Source organism: Neopsephotus bourkii, unplaced genomic scaffold (genome assembly GCF_033783945.1).
Source record: "Neopsephotus bourkii isolate Nb327-2 ecotype Australia unplaced genomic scaffold, CSIRO-AGI_Nbou_v1 NB_1350, whole genome shotgun sequence".
NCBI lineage: Eukaryota > Metazoa > Chordata > Aves > Psittaciformes > Psittacidae > Neopsephotus > Neopsephotus bourkii.
Window position 1 is genome coordinate 291,902 of NW_026901829.1, and position 22,573 is coordinate 314,474.

Consider the following 22,573-nt stretch of genomic DNA (forward strand, 5'->3'; position numbering starts at 1 on the left):
AAATACGCATCCAACAAGCCATTAATTGTGTTTTCATGGTACCCTTATCAGGGAGAAAAGGAATCAAATCTGCCTACTTCTGGTTTTGCCTTTATATATATAACTGCAGGATTATAGCTTTAGAAATGGGATTTCTTATATCCTGCTTAATTAATCCTCTGTGAAGCTCTTTGCACATTTGAAGCATGGTCAAGCCCACTCAATCAGAAAAATTTATGAAGACACATAAACACTGAAGCTGTGATCAAAGCATGAAGTGACACTGAGGCTTTATAACAAGACAAAGCCACTCCTTCAACAGTAAGCTCCAGTTTTACACTAGTTGTACTGAATGCTTTACTCCATCACTTCGTTGTTCAGAGACAACCCAGTGTAAGTTATCAAAAAACATCAAACCTTTACCTGGTTTGCGAAATAACTGTGCTGTGACAATACAAAATATGTGCCATGGAGGAACAGATCATGCAATAAGCCTGATCCACAGACCAGTACCCCTGTCTGAAGACAGCCAGTCTGTCTGTGGGTACAACTTTGGATCCTGCACAGCTGTAATCACACAGTGCAGATGCTTTCCTATCACCCCACACTTTTGTCAAGGCAGCTATACTGTAGAAACAAGCTCCAGTTGCTATTCCTTTACCCACCTGCATCGTTACCTCATCCATCACACAAAATTTACTTGCTCTAAAGCTGAGAGTACACAGCACATCCCATTAGCTAAAAGCAGTTTTATCTTCAGGTTTCAATGCTACACTGAACTTTGCCAGACCCATAGATTCTCTGAAAAGTCACTTCTCTATATTCTGCATCACTCCCAATTATATTCTACATTGCTTTTTTAACTTCAGTTATCCTGTCTTAAGTTGACTGCATTCAGTTTAGTGTAATCAGTTTTTCTATGTTTAGTATTCTACTACTAGGTAGGGCCAGCAGTCATGCAGCTCTTCAAGAATAAATGCAGTTCAGATAAGTATATTATTCCTTTTTGTTAACAGTAAAAAAGTTAACACTATTTACTTTTGAAATGGAACAGAGAAAAGGCAAGGTCATACAAAACATTCCAACTGACCCACACAGCAAAACACAAGCCAAGAAAATGAACTGTAAGGTCAAACCCAAAGCAGAGCAGTGGATACTCTTTTCCTATCACTGGCAGATACAAGTTAAATTAGTCTACACAATAAATTTAAATAAGTATTTATACTTTTTTAGTAAAATAAGTAAGCCATTTTCTACTCCAAGCTAAAGCACACTGCTAGAAACAAAAGCAACATTTCAACATTTTCTATACAAGTTAGCAAACACAGTTAAAACACCTTAACATACCAAGTTTTGGAATTCTGAGAAGAAACAGCAAATACTGAAGACAGCTTAATATACCCAAAATAAAATGCTTTGTTGCAAATCAAGATTGAAGTCACTGATTACAAACAGGTTTTGCTTTCCTTTTTGTAAGACATATTCTTACCTGACACCTGATCATCTGTCAAGCCAAATGCTGACATGACATTCTTGCTGATTTCATCCTGGTTCTTCAGCGGATCAAATGCAGACATGCTTGCCGCTATGACTTGAGTAGATGGCTTAACACTAGAGTCAGCAGCAGCAGGCTTTTCCTCCCTCCCATCTACAGCATCTACAAAACAAAATGTCCCGTTATTAATTCCCAAGATCTGAAATACAATCATATATATGCACTGTACTACAGCAACTTTGAATTGCATAGTTTGGGGGGTGAGGGAATATTTTAACTTTTGAAATGATTATGTTAATAAAATAGTGATGAATCAATGTTGTATCTCAAACTGTGCTGAATCAGAGAGTTTAAGTTTCATTACACAGTTACTTGAAGATACACTGACACTGCAGAGTATCAGTATCTTGTATCACCCTCAATTCAAAGATACAAGGTTCCTGCTTCAAACATATTGTTGTGGTACGTCCTGCCTACAGGGAATTCAAAATTAAGATAACTTATAGTATACGTTCTAGTTTATTATATCAGTTTTTTTTCTTCTATCCTCTTCTCCCTGAATTCTTCCTAAACTGACAGGTAAAGTTTATCATTTTGCAATTGTACACCTAGCAGTGAAGCACTCAGAAACCCCTTACGTAGTAGGGTGCCACATTTTCTCTTAAAAACAAGTGCAGAGAGGGTTTAGACTGACTAGCTTTGTTTACACTCTAAAATACAAAAGCAGTGTTTCCCAAAAGGAAGGTTGGAGTTCTTGGTTTGCCTCTTTACTCAGAATGCTGTACTCCATGACTTTGTGTCATTATTTTTTGTGCCCAGATTACCCAGAATCTGTAGCTAAGCACACAGAGGTACAGTGTTTACAGTACAACAGCCCGAAACTAGGAGATCAGTGTCTCATAACTGGAAGAATCCTCTCCCATTCTGCTCTCTCCCTATAAGCCCTTCCCATCCCTACCTGCACACTTGTGCTCCTTACCCTGAGTCAGCTATGATGCAGGTTTGAGCTCAAAATATGTGGATTCAATTTCCTAATCTGGCAAAGAAAGTAGATACATTCTTCGCCGAAGTCACTTTTTACTGTTTTAGTGAATCAAACTCTCTCAGCAACCTGACAAGATTAAGCACCACAGCTAGCCCAGAGTAAGCAGTGGGAGTGCTAAGCTGGGAGCAAGAACTTTTCAGCAACAACCTATTAATTCAGCTCAAAGGTCTCTCAAAATGTTGTTGTGACTCAAAAGTGTTAGTTAAAGCATTTTCATACATGGCACAGAAACTCAAGACTTTAGTTTTATTCCCAAATTAGCTTAGTGCTTTACTCAGATAATCTGTATAAAAATTCTGTCTCTCAAATAGAAAGCATTAAAAATTATGTTCTGAACCATCAAGCAACAATTACAAATTATCACAACCAATATTCAAGACTCCATTTTTTACTTTGTTAAAAAGCACCCAACTCTGCAAATCAAACCAAACAATGCTTTGCCAGGCTACCTACCACTGTCAGGCAGGTTAGTGGAAAGGCCTGGTTCAGCTGGTGGTTCTAAACAGTCCAGTAAGCGATTGACTTTATTGCGAAGTTCTATCAGCTCTCGACGCAAGTGTTTCACCTGATTAGATTCTAAGGGTCTTGGTTGTCCATTCACTGCAAAACAGCAATTAGATAAATTTAAGTCTGCAGTAATATTTTGAAATCCAGTTAATTAAAAAAAAAATAATAATAAATCCCAACTTCTACTTGCTTGTAGCATCATCATCCTCCGTGGAGTTTAAAGTGACAAACTTTAAAGTTTAGTCAACACAGACTGAACTCTTTCTGGAGTTTACTGTTCCTTTAATATTATCTCAGTTGAGCATAATCCCCAGTACCAGAACTGCAGAGTAAAGTTTTCTGCATTGTTTCCTTATTTCCAGGAACATACCCTGACCAGTGCAAATATTATACTTGGTTGTGGAAAGCTGTCCCTTTAGAAAGTGCCTTTAGAATTAATGTAAAGTAAACACAACTGCTGCAGTTCATGAATAAATTAATAGCTGCTTGCTATTCCTTGAAACTATATGCTAATTTACCAACAGTAGCTTGAAAATAAAGGACTATTTTATACAAAGGCTGACGGATAAATATTGAAGTCTATTCAGCTTTAAGCAATTAACGTTAGTTTTTAGCAGTGTACTAATAACACTGCAGAATGACCATCATCTTAGATTTCTCACGCACCTGTGAAGAAAACATCACAAATGCTAGAGTGGGGTTAATGTGGAAAATAACATTAAGAAAAAAACACTATGAGTATGTGTGTGTGTGTGTGTGTGTGTGTGTGTATATAACATGCATATAACATACTTTAAGTAAGCTTATAAAGAGAATAGTTTCAGTTTCCTTAAGTTCAGATGTCATATGAGAGAAATGAATATCATGTATTAAGACCATATTTTTAATTTACTGATTTTATTTTTCTAAGGTGAAAGCTGAAAGTTTTTAGTATCTTCCAGTGAAGTCCCCTGCCAGAATTTTAATAAACATTATTAAAAGAAAAGACAAGCACCTATACTTACCAAACAATGTCAGCTTAAGTATCCTACTGCATTGAATTGCAAAGGAAAGATCTGAGCTATCAAAAATTGTTATAAGATCTCCATCTGAAAAGAACATGAAAAAAGTTACATTAAAAAGCAAAGCCTTTTAACTACTGACCTTCATGGTAGGGCAGAGGTGTTACTTCATTACTGAAAAATAACTTTCCCTATTTGATTCTGAAGTTACTAGGAAAAAAGTTTATTATTTCAGCCCAAAAATCAGTGTGCTGGGAACTTATGCACAGAAGGTAAGACAGAAGCATGACTGGCTAGAAAAGGGAGTCTTCTGACATTATCCGTTTGAAAATTTCATAGAACTCACCATTCTTGTCTGTTTACATACAGGATGAAACAGTGGAGCTACAAGTTTGCATAGTCCAACACCAGAAAGAATGATGCTGCCAGTTAAGTTATATGCCTGCTCCAACTGGCTCCAAAACTGTGCTGCTCATGTACAGACAGGAGGAGGCTGAAGGTATACGGCACAAAGCAATCCCAATTCAATTTTTAAAATACGAAACACACACACTATCAAGGGAAAATTTTAAGTGACTAGAACATTTTACCAGGTTTTACTCAGAACACTGAGGTGCAAGACTGAATTTTAACATGGGAATGATAGTAAAGTTCCAGTGTAAAAACGTACAGTAGAAATATCTATCAGCTTTACACACAAATAGGAATGAAGACATGAAGATGTCAAAGTAGCCAGAATAAAACTTTTCTCTCAAACCAGGAATCTGACATGAAGCCTCAACACTTAGTCATTTATTTTTGTGTGCCAGGTTTCAGAGGAAGTCCCATACCAATGCATCCTAATGAATGTGCACATTGCCATCAGTCACAGGAACTGTATTAGAACTGTATGGGATCCTTTATTCTTAAGATATAAAGGGTTATGCATAAGGCACTGAATACCTTTAATACTATTAATACCCAAAAGAGACACCAAACTCCCATTAAGCCTGGTCTTTGACAATTTTCATACTCAGTCAAGACAAATCTACATTAACATCTTTACTTACTCAACAAGATTACAGATAAAACAAGACTATTCTCCTTGGCAGGACAGATTTTCTACTGGTTTAATATATGCAACAGATTATTAATAGATTAAATGAAGACAAATTAAGCAGCACAAGGGAAAGAGTGGGAAAGCGTTATGAGGAAAACATGTGCAGGCATGTAAATATGGAAAAGAGAAGGGACAGCAGGACCACTTCCTTCCGGCTTGGTGACTGGAAACTGAGATGAGACCCTATCTAGTGAAGCTTCACGTTCAGAAGCAACAGTGTTAGATGACACATAGCCTGGAATAAAGCTGACTTCGAGCTTCAAATGTTCCTCTCTAAAACATTGTTAACAGGAGGCTTTGTAGACAGACACAGAAATATGTTTTTAATTACGAGTTACTGCCTGAAAATTCTGAGCTATTCCTTATGGTGACAAAGCTTCAACTGTGTAAACGTTATAGTCAAAGTTTTCAAATAAACGAATGCTTCAGTACAAATAGCCATAACACACATGATAGCAAGCTGAAAAAAAAAAAAGCTTTATCTCCTTCATATTTCTTTTTTCTTTTTTTCTTTCCCTATTTCATTTGGGGAAAAACAAAGAATACAAAAATACCCACTGCCAAAAATGTAGTTTTCCTTCACCTTGGTAAGTTTACCAAAGGTAGAGACATTACTGATTAGCCATATGTGTTAATAACTCATTATTAACTCTGAGACAAAGGCACCAACTTCTACAGCAAGGTGATCAAGAACAAGAATGAACAGGCCAACCACGCATTAGGCACTAGCTTGAAATTCAAGCCTAACTTTACTTTTCAGTAAAGTTTCTATTATTAGCTCCATAGGGCCTTTAATATATGTAACTCAGTAACATGGTGTGCTTAAGATGCAGTTCTACTCTGATTCATGTAAATCCACTGCTGGCAGTCCTCAGTGGTTTGCTTGGGTTTGGGTTTTTTTTCAGACATCAGGTTTTACTACATACTCAAGAACCTTAAGCAGTACATGAAAATGTTTTCACACCTAGGAGAGCAATTTCCTTAATGCAGAAGTCTGAAAGATGCCCAACTTGAACATAAAATCTAACTCTACAAGGCAATGATCTAACACAAATTTCTTTTCCATAGTAACTAATAACAGTGTCATGTAACCTAAATATAACTTAAGAATATGCTTCCAACTATCTCAGACTACAAATCCAGAGACAAAAGGATTGGGATTTAAAGTTTTCTAGCCTTGCCAATTAAGCATACAATTTTGGAGAAGAAAAACAAAAAAAAAAAATAGAGGCCAGGAGGGATAGATGAAGCATTCTTCTAAACACCTAAAGAGTGCACACATGAATTCTGTGAAGACTCAGATCAACATTGTAGAAATAGTGGAAATCCTTAGACCACCTTAAAGTATCTCCTCACAACAGATGAGGACAGACATTTCTCCAGGTGTGGAGGGATAAATAACAAAACAGAAATAGCTACAATGTATACATTTCAATGCTTCTAACAACTGAAGTAGATTTAAAGAAGAATCTTGTATTACTTGAAACAAAGTCAAGAATACCAGAGTCCTCATCTGGAGGTCAAACTGAAGCCTAGTTCTGTTAACTTTTTCCCTAATCACTTGCAACTTCCTCTGGTAGTAACAACGTTTAAACCTTCTTAGTAGTGATGATAAGCCAGGATAACATACACTGAAATTTCACGTCTCAGTGGAGAAGTAGCACATTCTGAGAAAGCTAAGATTAACAGTAGGAGGTCTCTAGGCTGTGAAAGACAACAGAAGAATGAAACCATAGTGGGGTATGATGGAGACTGTAATTATCTTCTTCAAAAGAAGACAGAGACAGAAGTATACACAAAAAACAGAGAACTATACTTAAAGAACAGGAATTAGAAGCTTTAACCAAATGAAAAAGCCCCCATCTATTTACTTTCACTTTTCCTCGTTCCAGAAAGAAAAAAGGAATTGATAATGTGGTAAGAAAACCAATACTACCACAAATCCACTGAGCTGTCTCCCACTAGCAATCAGGACCCAAAATATTAGCTCTTCACTGCATATCAATTTTGTTGAGCAGTGTTTCCCTAAAGCTTCATGAACCCAAAAAAACTGTCTCAAGAGTCACTCAAAGTGAAATTTTATAGCCTAGATGTATGAACAAAAGTTATTTAAGGACCACAGTCAGTGCTATTAAGAACCTGAATGCTTCAGTAATGTAGCTTTTTTACTGTACACCAGCAGAATCTTCACACAGCCTTTGAACTGACTAAAAGACTGGGGATGTTATTACTTCTTTCTGACTTTCATTTTATGAATATCACCCTTCTGACATTCCAAGATGAAAACCCTCCATCTACAATTCTCTTTCTACACATCTCAAACAAGGCCCTTTTCATTCTGTGGAAGCTCTTCTTAAGGTTGCATTTAACACTAATGATCAAGATTTTCTTTGCAACAGCCAGTGTCCAATAGATTCAAACATTATTTAAGCAAAAGATTATTTTTACTAAATATTTCAGGTTAAAAGTGTCTTGTAATCTTTACTGATGGGGAAAAATGTAATTATGAATTACTACTACAGAAGTGAAGTTTTCCAAGACTTGTAAGAGCTTGCTTTAAGTCATATGTGTTTATTCCCTCCTCTACTTCAAACCCACTTTACCATTGAAAACACAAGAGAATGAGTAGGCAGAAAACTGTGATTGCACTGGCTTCCTGTAACAGAAAAAAAAAAAAAAAAAAAAAAACAACTTTCAGATAGTATTTCCTCCATTATTTCTGAAAGATCAGCTATGTTAAGACAGCATAACCACGAGAAATACAGCTTCTATTGTCTGACTCAAAGAATTTCACAAGAAATCACTTGCAATTGCCAGTGAATTTGGACAATTCTAAAGAGGTGAATTTCAGAGTTTCTGTCCATAGATTGTACTACAGCAAGAGAAGTAATTAAACTTTAACAGCAGCAATCAAGTATTACCTTCATCTTTGTATTTTATTGTGACTTCGTCATTGCTCAGAAGTTTTCCTCTAAAAACTCTCTGCATCATCAGCACCAATTCATCATAGGTGATATCTTCATTATGAATAGGAATTCTCCTAATATCTTCCCCAAGCTGAGCTTTGATGATCAGCTTCCCACTTAAATCCAGCTGCCCATTCATGATGAATTCCTTATCACCTGCAGACCTGTTAACAATAAAACATTAAAAGCATTTTAGAAAACTAAACAGTTCATTATTTAAATGTATCTGATGACAATTATGAAGCTTTTCATCTTTGGAAAGCATTACTGTTAGGAAGCTCTCCAGAGAACCCCTCTCAGACACATTCTATGATGCACGAATTTCTCAAACAATAAAGTGCGTAATACTTAAACTGAGCTCAAAGGCAAAGAACAACTCTAAGATCCAACACATCAAATGAACAGCTATTGCAGTTCCCAGTGCTCAGAATTTAAGAATAAAGATTTTTTTTAAGTCATACAGCTTTAAAATGTGTGTGATATCTAGAAATTTCACACTTGGGTGGGTTTTTCTGTAAGGTATCAGCTGTAAACTGTCATGAAAAACACCTATAAAGGAACTAATAATGCCTGGGATTTGCTTTTGAGATACATGCATACATCTCTTATGGGAAAAGCAAAATTCCAGCAAAAGATGTCAGCCTTGCAACATTATATCGGTTACATTACCAAATCTTCAAGTTATTTTTACATTCCCCATAATTATGACAACCAGCAAAGGGTGCATTATTTTTTTCTCATTTAAGAAAAGACTGCCATAATAAAATCTTTTATGTCAATGATTACAGGTAGTAAGGAGGCTTTACTAAGGGAATGAAGTTGAATCATGCACTATTTCATGAACAAATAAATGAAGAGCTAAACGTTGGTTTATTATAAACATGATTAGAACACATTGAGGATTCCTCCCCTGAAAGGAAGATGATAAAATTTTTCCTTTCTTTGAAATTTTGACTGAGATGTTTTAACAAAGATTTTAGATTTTTAAAAGCTGCTTAATAAACCACGTATTAGCTACTCATTAGACTCGGAGCCACAGATTTGTTATGCAAGTAGTCTGAACAGCCATTTACACTCTGTGGTTTAAGAGAGGTGGACAACCTCCCCAAATGAACTGCAAAAAAGCCATCTTGTACCAAAGCAGCACTTCACAGTTATACCTTTAACACTTTATGTAAGACAATTTAAAAATTATCATGTTGTACAAGGCATCCCTCTTGTTAAAAAAAAACAAAGACCGTATGTTAAAAGAAAACCAGAAACTGCAGAGAAGTTACTTAGCAGAGGAATGAAAAAAAAATAAAAAACACACATGGATAGCTAGTCAAATGTCCACTTTGCTGTTTTGGACAGGGAGAAAACAATAGACCTGAAATAAGGAGCAATTAAAGAAGCAGTTATCATAACATCTGAAGCACAAATATTGGAGCTCTTAACTGCAGGCAGCCCTACACATCAAAACTGGCATTTCCAAAGCCACATGCAGGCAAACATGCTGTTCGCTCTCTTGCACAAGAAGAATTCTTGGTAGAGGTATGTAGGTATCTCTCGCCTACCTTTAACAATGTTGTAACAGTGCTTTATGAGAAAACTGAATTCTGCTTTGTCAGTCTATTTTTAAAGTACTGAAAATTACTTCTTTCCTACCAGAGAAATAAGACACTCAGCTAAAGCCTTTAATACATCATACATTGATGCATCTGTATATATTTAACTCTGCTGTTAATGATGGCAACGTTTTGCATTAAAAAGACGTAGTATGATATTACCTCTAGACTGCAATTCAATTTCTAGGGGTTTTGATAATGAACTTAATATAAAGCAAACATTTAATGCAAATCTCTTTGTTTAGCCTAATGGCATCTGTCCTGGTTTAAGCCCAGCTGGCAACCCAGAACCACGCAGCCACTCGTTCACTCCCTCCCCTTCCTTCCCCCACTCCCAGATGGATGGGAAGGAGAATAGAAAGAATTCCCACAGGTTGAGATAAGAACAGTTCAGTAACTAACGTATAACACAAAACCACTACTGCTATCACCAATAATAATAATATTGGTAAGGGAAATAACAAGGGAAGAGAATACAACCGCTCACCACCTGCCGATACCCAGCCCAACCCAAGCAGGGATCTAGCCCTTCTGGGTAACTACCCCAGTTTATATACTGGGCATGATGTGCTGTGGTATGGAATACCTCTTTGGTTAGTTTGATTCAGGTGTCCTGTTTCCGCTTCCTCCTGGCTTCCCCTCCGCCCTGGCAGAACATGAGACTCAGAAAAGTCCTTGGTCAAAGTAAACATTACTAAGCAACAACTGAAAACATCGGTGTTATCAGCGTTGTTCCCAGGCTTAAAGTCAAAAACACAGCACTGCACCAGCTACTAAGACTGAGAAAAATGACTGCTACTGCTGAACCCAGGACAGTATCCACCCCTTATTCCATACCATTCACATCATGCTCAGATCCCACATTTTTCATGTACTATCACTCTTGTCTCATAAATATATATACATCCACACACACGTACAGAGATATCATTCCTTAGTGCATGGACAAATCCCTATAAAGTTGCTGAGTTCATCCAGTCCATGGTGTCAAGCTCCATCTCTTTTAACAATCTCTCAGAGAAGGACAGACAGCGCGCAGTGTTGGACTGCTGCCTGCTGATGGCACCGTGGAACTCATCTGGTCACTGCTGAGCTCATCTGGTTTCGTCAAAGCTCATTCTTTGCTGGAATGATGGTCGGAGGGAAGTCAGGGCCAATCACTGGTGACCTGAAGACATCTAGTTGGTGGGCTATAGAAGTGCTACATAGCAGGCAACAGCATACAATTGGGTTCATTGGCTGTTTTCCCCTAAAATCAAATCCCCTTAAGGTACACATCAGACTTCCCCCTCTTCCCACATTACCCACCAAGTACATAAAGGTCCCTGAGCAAAAGCAGTACGAGTTGGCTTGCCTTTACCTGAAGGAGGAATAACCCAGACTGTCTTCCCCAGCAAATTCTTTATGCTCACCATACCATCCCCCTCTACAGTTCTTACTGGGCTGGGCTGGGGCAGCCCTGTTGACAGATCCTCTGGTGTTGACCAACCAGGTGGCTTTTTGGTAAACCTGTATCCCAGTGTTTGAAAGTTCCACTACCTGTTGCTCTCAGCCCATTGTACGTTCAAATTTCCCAGAGGCTAGTGCATGGTAGAGGATATGATATACTCACTCAATGCCATGCTCTTTGGCCCAAGTGTCTATCAGGTTGTTCCGGAAATGAGTCCCATTGTCTGACTCAGCTCTCTCTGGGGTGCTGTGTTGCCACAAAATCTGTTTCTTACGGCCCAGGATAGTGTCTTGGGCAGTGGCATGGGGCACAGCATATGTCTCTAGCCATCCGGTGGTTGCTTTCACCATGGTGAGCACATGGTGCTTGCCTTGGTGGGTTGGTGGGAGTGTGATATAATCAATATGCCAGCCCTCCCAGTATTTGTACTTCAGCCATCATCCTCCATACCAAAGAGGCTTTAACCATTTGGCTTGCTTAATTGCAGCACATGTTTCACAGTTGTGAATAACCTGGTCTATAGTGTCCATTGTTAAGTCCACCCGTCAATCACAAGCCCATCTATAAGTTGCATCTCTGCCCTGATGGCCTGAAGTGTCATGGGCCCACCACCAGGCCACAACTAATTCACCCTTATGTTGCCAATCTAAGTCCATCTGAGCCACTTCAATCTTAGCAGCTTTATTCACCTGTTGGTTGTTCTGGTGCTCCTCAGTGGCCTGACTCTTGGATACATGAGCATCTGTGTGGCATACCTTCACCACCAGGTTCTGCACCTGGGCAGCAATATCTTGCCACAGTGCAGCAGCCCAGATACGTTTACCTCTGCATTGCCAGCTGCTCTGCTTCCATTGTGGCAACCACCCCCACAGGGCATTTGCCAGCATCCATGAGTCAGCACAGTGATAAAAGTACTGGCCACTTTTCTCGTTCAGCAGTGTTCAGGGCCAGCTGGCTCTAATCTCAGCTTTGGCCTCGGTCAAACTGACTTTGGATGGCTTTGACCTTGGCAAACTGACTCAATTCACCCTCTCCTTCAGCAGTTTCTGCAACTTGTCATTGAGGACTCCATACAGCTGCCTTCCATCTCTGATGCTTTCCCACAATATAGCAGGACCCATCAGTAAACAAGGCATACTGCTTTTCACTTTCTGACAGTTGATTATATGGTGAGGCCTCTTCAACAAGCATCACTTCCTCCTCTGGTGATATTCCGAAATCTCTGCCCTCAGGCCAGTCCATGATGACCTCTAGAATTCCTGGACAACTGGGATTTCCTATTTGAGCTCATTGTGTAATTAGTGCAGCCCACCTACTCCATGTAGCATCAGTTGCATGATGTGTAGAGACCCTGCCTTTGAGCATCCAGCCCAGCACGGACAACCAGGGTGCCAGGAGAAGCTGTGCTTCAGTGCCAATCACTTCTGAAGCAGCTCTAACCCCTCCATAGGCTGCCAGTATCTCTTGCTCAGCTGGGGTATAGCTGGCCTCAGATCCTCTGTATCCCCAACTCCAAAAGCCAAGTGGTCAACCTCAAGTCTCCCCTGGAGCTTTCTGCCAGAGGCTCCAGGTAGGACCATTATCCCCAGCTGCAGTGTAGAGTACATTGTTTACATCTGGCCCGGTCTGGACTGGTCCAAGGGCTCCTGCATGAACTGTATCTCATTTAATTTGTTCAAAGGCTTGCTGCTCAGGGCCCCATTTAAATTCACTCTTCTTCCAGGTCACATGATAGAGAGGGCTTACAATCGAACTGTAATTTGAGATGTGCATTCACCAGAACCCCACAACACCTAAGAAAGCTTGCATTTCTTTCCGATTAGTTGGTGGAGACATTGCTGTTATCTTGTTGATCATCTGTGGGGATATGGCGATACCCATCTTGCCATTTTATTCCCCAAAACTGAATCTCCTGTGGAGGTTCCTTTACCTTACTCCATTTTATGGCAAAAACAGCTTTCAGCAGGGTTTGGATTACTGTCCTCCTTTTCTCAAAAACTTCTTCCGCTGTATCGCCCCCCACGCCTGCACTCTGCTGCCAAAGGAATTGAGAAAAATGCATTGGCAGTATCAGTTGTGGCATACCACTTGGCTGCCTTTGACTCCAGTTCATACTGAAGTTCTAGCATGTCCGGTATGGCAGCTCTCAATGGTGGTGTGACTTCATTCAGGCCACAATAGTCTGCTGTTAGTCTCCCCACTCTGTTAGGCTTTTGCATTGGCCATATGGGGCTACTAAAGGGTGAGCAAGTCCTACTGATCATTCCTTCGCTCTCCAGTCTACAGATCAGCTTATAGATGGGAATGATGGAGTCTCGGCTGGTGCAATATTGCCACCGGTGCACTGTTGTGGTCGCGATTGGCACTTGCTGTTCTTCAATCTTCAGCAACCCCACAACAGAAGGATCCTCTGAGAGACTAGGTAAGGTGGACAGCTGCTTAATTTCCTCTGACTCCAAAGCAGCAATACCAAAAGCCCGTCGGTACCCTTTTGGGTCTTTGAAGTACCCTCTCCTGAGTCAGTCTATGCCAAGGATTGCATGGAGCCTCTGAGCAGTCACAACGGGGTGCTTTTCCCACTTTCTCCCAGTCAGGCTGATTTCAGCCTCCAGTACAGTCAATTCTTGGGATGCTCTTGTCAATCCAGAAATACAGATGGGTTCCACCCCTTGACAGCTTGATGGCATCAGGGTACACTGTGCACCGGTATCTACTAGAGCCTTATATTTCTGTGGGACTGATGTGCCAGGCCATCTGATCCACACAGTCCAGTAAATTCGACTGTCCCCTACCTCCACATGGCTGGAGGCAGGGCCCCTCTAATAGTGATCACAACATTGGACACTTACATCTTGTAGAAAGGGATTAGTCTTCTTTATCACAGGAGCTGGAGTAAAATCAGCTCTTTCACTCCATCTGGGAACCTGCTTACCAGAGACTGAAGCCACAGCTTTCATGTGATGAACATCCTTGACCTTTGTTCCCCTCCTCAATTCATGCACCCGTTCCTCCAGAGCTGAGGTAGGTTTTCCATCCCACTTCCTCATGTCTTCGCCATGACTCCACAGGTAAAACCATAGGGTGGCCCATGGCATATACCTTCTATATCTTCTCTCTCAAGCAGTAGGACGCCTTTTGTTAATAGCTGAGACATGGGCTGGTACACGTGGGGAGCTGCGTAGGTCGGATAGATCAACTCTCAATTGCTTGAGGTTCTGGGACAGCTTTTCCACAGCTGAAATGATGGAAGGGGTTAGACTGTCTTCAAACTCTCGGAGTTGACAAATGATTTCATCCACTTGCTGGTGCTACGTCATTCCAGGTTATTGCTGCCAATGAGTGGGCATATGATGACGGTGCATTCTGTGTAAATTTCCGCCACATGGGTCGTGTACATTCAACTTCATCTGGACCTGTGGGTGCCTTCCCGGCATCTGGCCTGTGACAGATCATCTCTACAATAGCTGATTCCCTTAGAGACTGGATGCATTTCTCTAGAGTAGGCCACTTGGCTGAACAACTCATAATATCATCCTTGTATGGAAACCTTTATCTCACAGCTGCCAAGGCTGCCTCCAAAGGCTGAGGGACTGTTTCTCTTTTGCAATTGCTCTGTCAATTCCCCCTTCCCTAGCAAGCGATCCCAGCTGCCTGGCTTCCCTACCTTCTAGTTTATGACCATCAGCCCCATTGTGCCAGCATCAGAGCAACCAGGAGATGATGTGCACCCCTGGTTGACAGGTAAAATCTTTTCGCATATTCCGTAGCTCAGTTGAGGTCCGGAGTCGAGAAGTCACCTGCTCTTCCTCTGATTCACATAATAATAACTCCTGATCAGATGCTGTCCCATGTAGTAAGTGCACTGTTTCTTCATCTTTCTTGCCTCTTTTTGCTTTTCCCCTTGCGTACAGGGGCAACTGATATTGGCACAGATTGGTTCTCTGGTTTAGCTACAGTGATTATCACTGTGGTTGTAGTGGCTGCAGTACCTGTTGTCTGGGTTTGGATAGCTGCTGTACTTGTCACTGGGGTTGGTGTAGTTGCTGTGCTTGGAATTGGATTAGCTGTGTTGTCTGTTGTAGTCAAGAGTTTGAGTAGCTGCTGTACTTGTCACTGGGGCTAGTGTAGCTGCTGTGCTTGGAGCTGGAGTAGCTGCAATGTTTGTTGTGGTCAGAGTTTGAGTAGCTGCTGTACTCGTTGCTGGGGTTGGTACAGTCGCTGTGCTTGGAATTGGATTAGCTGTGTTGTCTGTTGTAGTCAAGAGTTTGAGTAGCTGCTGTACTTGTCACTGGAGCTGGTGTAGCTGCTGTGCTTGGAGCTGGAGTAGCTGCAATGTTTGTTGTGGTCAGAGTTTGAGTAGCTGCTGTACTTGTTGCTGGGGTTGGTACAGTCGCTGTGCTTGGAGTTGGAGTAGCTGCATCATCTGAGTAGCTGCTGTATTTGGAGTTTTTGTAGCTGCTTTTCTGTTGCTTTGCCATCAGATCCAGAGACATTTTTTTCCCTTTGAAGGTGCTAGACAGTGTTGAACAGGGTTCTGTAAGATTAGTCCAAGCCCCAGGACGTTGACATGATTTGTCCCTCTCTGGTATGACCAGGATGACAACACACCTCATTTAAGTGTTTTACTAAATTTTTATGAATTTTGCACTTGTTCAGCAGTGAAGTTCCAGAGCACTGGAGGGGCCCACTGGCCTACATACTTGCCCATACTATCCCACACACCCTGCCACTCATGACTGTCCAGCCTCGGGGAAAATCTCTTGGTCCTCCTATATCGTCATCTAACCCTAGACAAGACTCAAACCCAACTCTGCTTAACTCTTGAAATCAAATGAAATGGTCATGGGTAAAACACACTCTGTATGTGTGCCAACATGCTGATTCCCATCGCAGTCAGCAGGCAGGTCTCAAGGGTACCCAAAGGCCATTCAAAACCTTCACAACTCTCAAAGGATGCTGTAATAGGCTGGTGGGGAGGCTGGGAATGTAAGGGATTATCTCCTTCATAGGCTGACCATCCGAGGAGGTGAAAAAAGATGTGTTATTGCTAAACACTTCCATTATATACCTCCCAAAGTATAGAGGTGATGACCACACTGGGAACGCAAGCCAGAACAGTTTCATGATCAGTGAGTCTGTTGTATTACAAGTCATTACTACAAAGTACAGTGAAGCAAGAAACTTAGCCCAGGCCCCTCAGCCTATAAACACTAAAACAGCAAATACCTTCTGTAAGGTACGGCATGCTGAAACTCCAAGATCAAGAGCAACAACTTTAAGAGTCAATAAATCAGCATTGTGATGAGTGACTATTAATCCGAAACAATGAATGCTTATCACAAATACGATTAGACGCACGCCGGTCAGATGTGTCATTATCTCAACCCTTTGCACCCACATTGGGCACCACAAAGAACTGTCATGGTTTAAGCCCAGCCAGCAACCCAGAACCACGCAGCAGCCTGCTTGCTCACTCCCTCCCCTTCCTCTCCCTGCTCCCAGAGGGATGAGGAGGAGAATCAAATGAATGTAACTCCCACGAGCTGAGATGACAACAGTCCAGTAACTAACATATAACACAAAACCACTACTGCTATCACCAATAGTAATAATGGAAAGGGAAATAACAAGGGAAGAGAACACAACTGCTCACCACTTGCCAATCGATGCCCAGCCCGACCCGAACAATGATCTAGCCCTTCTGGGTAATTTCCCCAATTTATATACTGGGCATGACGTGCTGTGGTATGGAATACCTCTTTGGTTAGTTTGGTTCAGGTGTCCTGTCTCTGCTTCCTCCCTACTTCCCCTCCTCCCTGGCAGAGCACGAGACTCACAAAGTCCTTGGTCAGAGTAAACATTACTTAGCAACAACTGAAAACATCGGTATTATCAGCCCTGTTCCCAGGCCAAAAGTCAAAACACAGCATTGCACCAGCTACTAAGAAGAAGAAAAAATGACTGCTACTGCTGAACCCAGGACAGTATCCAAAACAAGAGACATGCAACTATTGAACAAAACTCATTCTCCTAACCAGACAAAACAGAGGTAGGCAGATACAGTCTCATTGCAGAGAGAAAGGACCTACAATTAACACAGTCATGTTACTGAGACATTACAACAAAACAGTGAAGTTTATAGTATCATTAATAGTCGCTAATACATTATTCATGTTTTGCAACATAGGAGTATTGACTTCAGGCACATCAACTCAGTCTAATTAACACTAAGTTGGTAGTAAAAGCATAGGGCTTTGTATAAGTTTGTTTGTTGTTTTTTGTTGTTTTTTTTTTTTTAATTGAAAGCATTAAAAAGACAAAACAGCAGCCATAGACAGGTTTTCTTTCACCTCCTTTCCAAAAACATACATTTGCCATTACCTTGTCTGTCTTACTGATGCTGGATTATTGGACAGATTTTCCACCTCACTTCAGAACTGAGTTAGGATAAACCGCCATGCACTATCAGTGCCAGAAAACAGGAAGCTACATAAAAGTAAAAACAAAAAAAAATTTCACTTAAGTTCCTTAGAATTATACATTTAACATCATTCTTTCACCTTATTACATTGCAATGAATATACACGATTAAAAAGTCACTGTTTTATCCATAATGTAACAATCACATTTTGAGTAGCGTAGAGTTTGAAGTTTAAAACAGAGATCTTGAACAAGAGTTCATAATAGAAGCTTATTTTTTCTAAATTTTGTAATTGCATGTAGGAATTCCTAACAGTAAGGTGTCCCTTTATAGGACAATGCTCTTTGGCAGTCTCAAAATACTCATTTGTACAGCCTCCATCTTAAAACCCCAAGTTAAGAAAAATAAGCTTTCATTGATTTAGCAATACAAAAATCTGGAGTTCATTTCTTAGCTTAATGGTGAAGCATCTGAAGCATTAATTAGTGTGTCTCCAAGGAAAGTCTGAACAGAATTAAGACAAGAGGAAAGGAGTTAGTAATGCCACCTTCCCACAGGAAAAGCCACCAAACTGGGCAAGAAGGAAATGCAATCCAAAATACATAACCACTTTAAACTATGATCTACCCTGAAATCGGCTTGTATTTTTTCTGCTGGAAAGCCAATGTGATGAGCTGAAGTTTCTGCAATCCACCTCTTTACTACAAGTGTTTAATATCCATAACTATAAGACAATGATTTAGTAAAAAGAAGAGTCCAATGGAGAAGGTAATTGTGATCCTCCCTCCCAAACAAAAGGCAGTACTTGGCACTTTTCTCCTTGCCTCTCGTTTGCATACATGACATGATTTTAATCTCAAACATCCATGACATGATTTTTAGATCATTCACAGCAAAATTAAATCCCCTTGAGGTACACATTGGACTTCCCCATCTTCCCGCATTACCCACCAAGTATATCCAGGTCCCTGAGCAAAAGCAATCACATGAGTGCGTTTGTCATTATATTGTGCGGGTAAGCCTCACTGGATTTTGATTTTCCCAGAGGCTGGGGCATGGTAGGTGATGTGATATACTCACTCAATGCCATGCTCTTTGGCCCAAGTGTCTATAACGTTCAGGAAATGAGTAAACATTACTTAGCAACAACTAAAAACATCAGTGTTATCAGCGCTGTTCTCAGGCTGAAAGTCAAAATCACAGCACTGCACCAGCTAAGGAGAAAAATGACTGCTACTGCTGAAACCAGGACAGTATCCACCCCTTATTCCATACCATTCGTGTCATGCTCAGATCCCACATTTTCAATATACCATCACTCTTGTCTCATATATATAATCAAAGAAGAAAAGTAAGTTCCTCTCATCCACATTAAACTGGCCTTCCCAGCTCTCCTCTTTCAACTTAACTGGAAGTAAACTGGGACAAATACATGACATAGAAGATCCATGACATACAAGACAGATACATGACATACAAGACAAGCAAAACCCAGAGAACAAAGCCCCTCTCCTCTGGTTCTCACAGGCTGGCAGCTGCTCCCCTCATCCTGGGTATGAAATGTTCACCTTTAAACAGAGTTGTACTCATTCCTGGCTGGGAGAGGGCAAGACTGCTGTGACATACTAACCAGGTGAACAGGAAGAGACTACTCTTCTGTTTCCTCACTCATCTTTTATGAATGAATAATGCATGAAGATGATGCCTCTTTCACCCAAATCTCGCTACAGGTCCAGGTAAAATTTACTGCAATGCACAAATACAGGATACATGTAATGTACCAAAGAGTGGTTCAACTTAGAGAGTTAGTTTAGCCACCATCTTGTGTTGTTTAAGCATCAGAGCAGGGCACTGGTATTGCTTCTTTAGCATTACAGTGTAAGCTACTTGGAAACCGACAACAGTAAGAATTTAACCTTATCTGTAATTCCCAAAGATACACATTTCTATGGACATATGTGAGCTCCTGTGGCCTTTCGACAGACTGAATGCATCATTTGTATCTTTGTGAAAGGAAATCTACTACTATAATGTACTTGCAGACCTATAATGTCTTATTTACCAATGTTACTTGCAGAAATCCACCGTGTATCTACCAACGATTATGAAAAGGTTGCATTTAAATGCACTTTTTTCTGTCCAGCTGTTCTCCATTCTGTTTGAAGGCATTCAGAATTTAAGAGCCAGATTCTAAACACTGCAACTATTTGCAGCTGTTACAGGGAAGTATGTGCAATGTTCTACTTATTAAATTACACAGCACTCAAGCTTTGCTTCTCTCACTGTGACATAGATGAATGGATAACTTGAGTTTTTCAGCAAAGACATCCAGAATACACACAAATGAGCTTTATGACAGAAGCAATCACTGTGTTTACTTTATTGAGGGGAACATACCAAACAAAAATAATACACTAGCATTTTCCTGTTTCAGAGAGGCTATTTTTCGTAAGAATCTCATTATCTTCCTAGCCTTCCTGAGGTACCACATGCATTCTGGAGGCACACATCGTTTCCTCTCCTCTTGGCTCACTTTCTATTCACACCACACACCAATCTAAATGGTGTGTGTGGACAGCAACTATCCACTCTATGTCAGTCACTTCATGATCCTTTCTCAAGCCATGACATCATAACCATGTTGGATTTCACTACCCTTTTTGCATTGCAGCCGAGAAAACCAGCCTTGCCTAAGCAAGGGAAGAAGAGGCATTCCTGCTTCACTTTCCCCTCTGTCAAAACAAGGAAAAGAACAAAGGGAAGCATACAGAAACAGGGCCAAGCAGCACTGTATCCCAAACCCCACTCGTCAAAGTGATGAGTTTTCCCAAGATAAAGGGCAAAGGGGATGGGAGCAGAAAGAAGAACTCTTACTGGTTTTCTCCAGTTCTGAAAAGCATAGGACCGACTCAGTGGGGAGCAAAAATCATAGCTATCCCCTGTCGGTAAGCGAGGAGTCTGCAGTTCCTCTGGCTCCCAAAGGGGACAAGGCTTGGTGAGCAGGGGTTGACATGCAAGAGCCTTGCGACGTGAGGGAGCGACAGGAGACCTCTGCCAGCCCTCACGCCATCTCCCCAGGCCGAAAAGCCCAGGCGGCAGTTCCAGCCTCCCTCAGACGCTCCCAGAGGGAAGCAAGGGGTCTCCCCGCCTCTGCCAGAGACCGCGTCGCCCTTGGAACCGAGGGGCGGAGGCGAAGGCTCACCCCCAGCCCGCAGCCACCCCTCCCTCCGCCTTCGCACACACGGCAGCAGCTCCCCCAGCAACGGCGCGGGGTGAGCAGCCCCATTTTCTTACTCTGGCTTCTCCGGGGTCCCGCCGGTGGACACCACCCGCCCCGGCAGAATCGAAGCCCGAGGACGGCCACCGCCAACCGTACGTGGCAGGCAAAAGAAGGAGCTGGAGGAACGGCTGCAACTGCCGGCCCTGCGCGAGCCACCCGCATGCGCACTCCAGCGGCAAGAGCAGCAGCGCGCATGCTCCCGCAGCGCAGCCCCGCCTCCCCCTCGAGTGGACCGATGCGTCAGCCCCGACGCTGGCGGACTTGTGGTAGTGCCAGTGACGACTTTGGTGGGTGTCGGGGGGGGGGGGGGGGGGGGGCCGCCCCCCCCCCCCCCCCCCCCCCCACCGGGCCGAGCGCCTGCCTTTGGCACCTAGGGAGCAGACGGTGTGTGTGAGCCGGGTTCTGAGGTGAAGCCTCTCTGTGAGAGGAGGTTTGTTTCGAAACGTGAGGTTGGGCCCGCAGAGGATGGGGTGCGGGAATGGAAAACCGGACATAAAGTTCCAGTGTGCTCGCCAGATGCCGGCAGCATGATGCTGAGAGTGTGTTCGTCCTTCCAGGCACTCAGGGCTATCCCCCTCGGCCTCCCACCTTGCATTATGAGCTTATCCACCTAAGGGGAAAAACAGGAATCTGAAGCTGATTTCCTGAGTATTGCCTATTAAAGATAAGGAGGAGGGGTGTGGTTCAGGAGGTTGATAAGTTTTAGAAAATACTTTGAAATAATAGGGTAATTTTCAGTGCAAAAAGTGTCTTTGCTTCTAAGAATACAGGAAAGCAACGTGGAAAACAGGACCTTTCCATCCATTACACTCTTTGCCACTCATATTTCATACCTTTGTACTGATGATTCAGTTCTTCCCTGGTGTTTCCAAAGTATTAAGAAGCTTCGTGATCATTAAAGCCTATGAAACTGATGTGGCCTATTGTGTACAGGGGGGTTGTACAAGGGGGTTAGACAAAATGTACAGAGGGGGGTTGTACAAGGGGGTACTGCTTAAGTTATAGCTGGCTTGACAAGCTTAGCAGATGCCTTATCAGACAGTACCAGGATAGAACCTCCTAATGAGGAGAAGAGGGGGGGTTGTACAGGGGGGTACTGCTTAAGTTATAGCTTGTTTGACAAGTTCAGCAGATGCCTTATCAGGCAGTACTAAGACAGAACTTCCTAACGAAGAGAATAGCTCATTAAACCAGTTGGACATAGACCAGACCCATTCAGCTCCTAAAGAGCATGCGTGAGGACCAGAGGTAAAAAGTTCAAGCCTGAAGAAGACTCGTTTACTTCATCTTGAAGACCCCTACCCACAAGAAGAAGACTACTTACTTCATCTGAAGACCCCTGCCCAAGACCACCAGGATGCACTGCGCATGCTTGGAGAGCCTTTTAGGGCATTATAATACGAAGCGGGGTTAGAATATGAATATGTATAGGCGTATTGTGCAACCTAATACATATGTACGACTTTACAGGATAAATGTAAAAGGAAAACGGCACTGAGGTGCGCAGGCCTTTTGGAGGACCAATCCGCCGTGCGTCTTCAGCTGAATAAAGCATACCTACTTTACAACTTTAACGAAGTTGTGAAGTCTATTCCGCTATCAATTGGGCGAGCCACGCAGGAGATCTCTGTTCGGCTGCAGGATCGGCGGAGGGGCGGACCTCCTGGGCGCCCCGGGCCACTTGCCTGGAGGGGCTCCACTCCTCGTCCGCTCACTGCGGGGA

At 42.0% G+C, this 22,573-nt stretch overlaps 1 protein-coding gene across 5 annotated transcripts in view; it reads right to left on the minus strand.

Annotated features, from left to right (window-relative positions):
- Positions 1–20,973, minus strand: part of TFG (trafficking from ER to golgi regulator) — a 31,326-nt gene extending 10,353 nt beyond the window's left edge. The window contains exons 1-6 of one of the 5 annotated variants that reach the window (XM_061366591.1): positions 20,865–20,973; positions 17,531–17,635; positions 8,048–8,256; positions 4,031–4,114; positions 2,973–3,119; positions 1,469–1,636 (exon numbers count right to left, since the gene is read on the minus strand). In XM_061366591.1, coding sequence (XP_061222575.1) covers positions 1,469–1,636; positions 2,973–3,119; positions 4,031–4,114; positions 8,048–8,231 — 583 coding nt within the window. In that variant the 5' untranslated portion in view covers positions 8,232–8,256; positions 17,531–17,635; positions 20,865–20,973. Of the gene's footprint in view, positions 1–1,468; positions 1,637–2,972; positions 3,120–4,030; positions 4,115–8,047; positions 8,257–9,402; positions 9,431–17,530; positions 17,636–19,200; positions 19,674–20,864 lie in introns of those variants that run through there. The other 4 variants (XM_061366593.1, XM_061366590.1, XM_061366594.1 and 1 more) reach the window with 4 other exon arrangements.
- Positions 20,974–22,573: the final 1,600 nt, after the last annotated feature.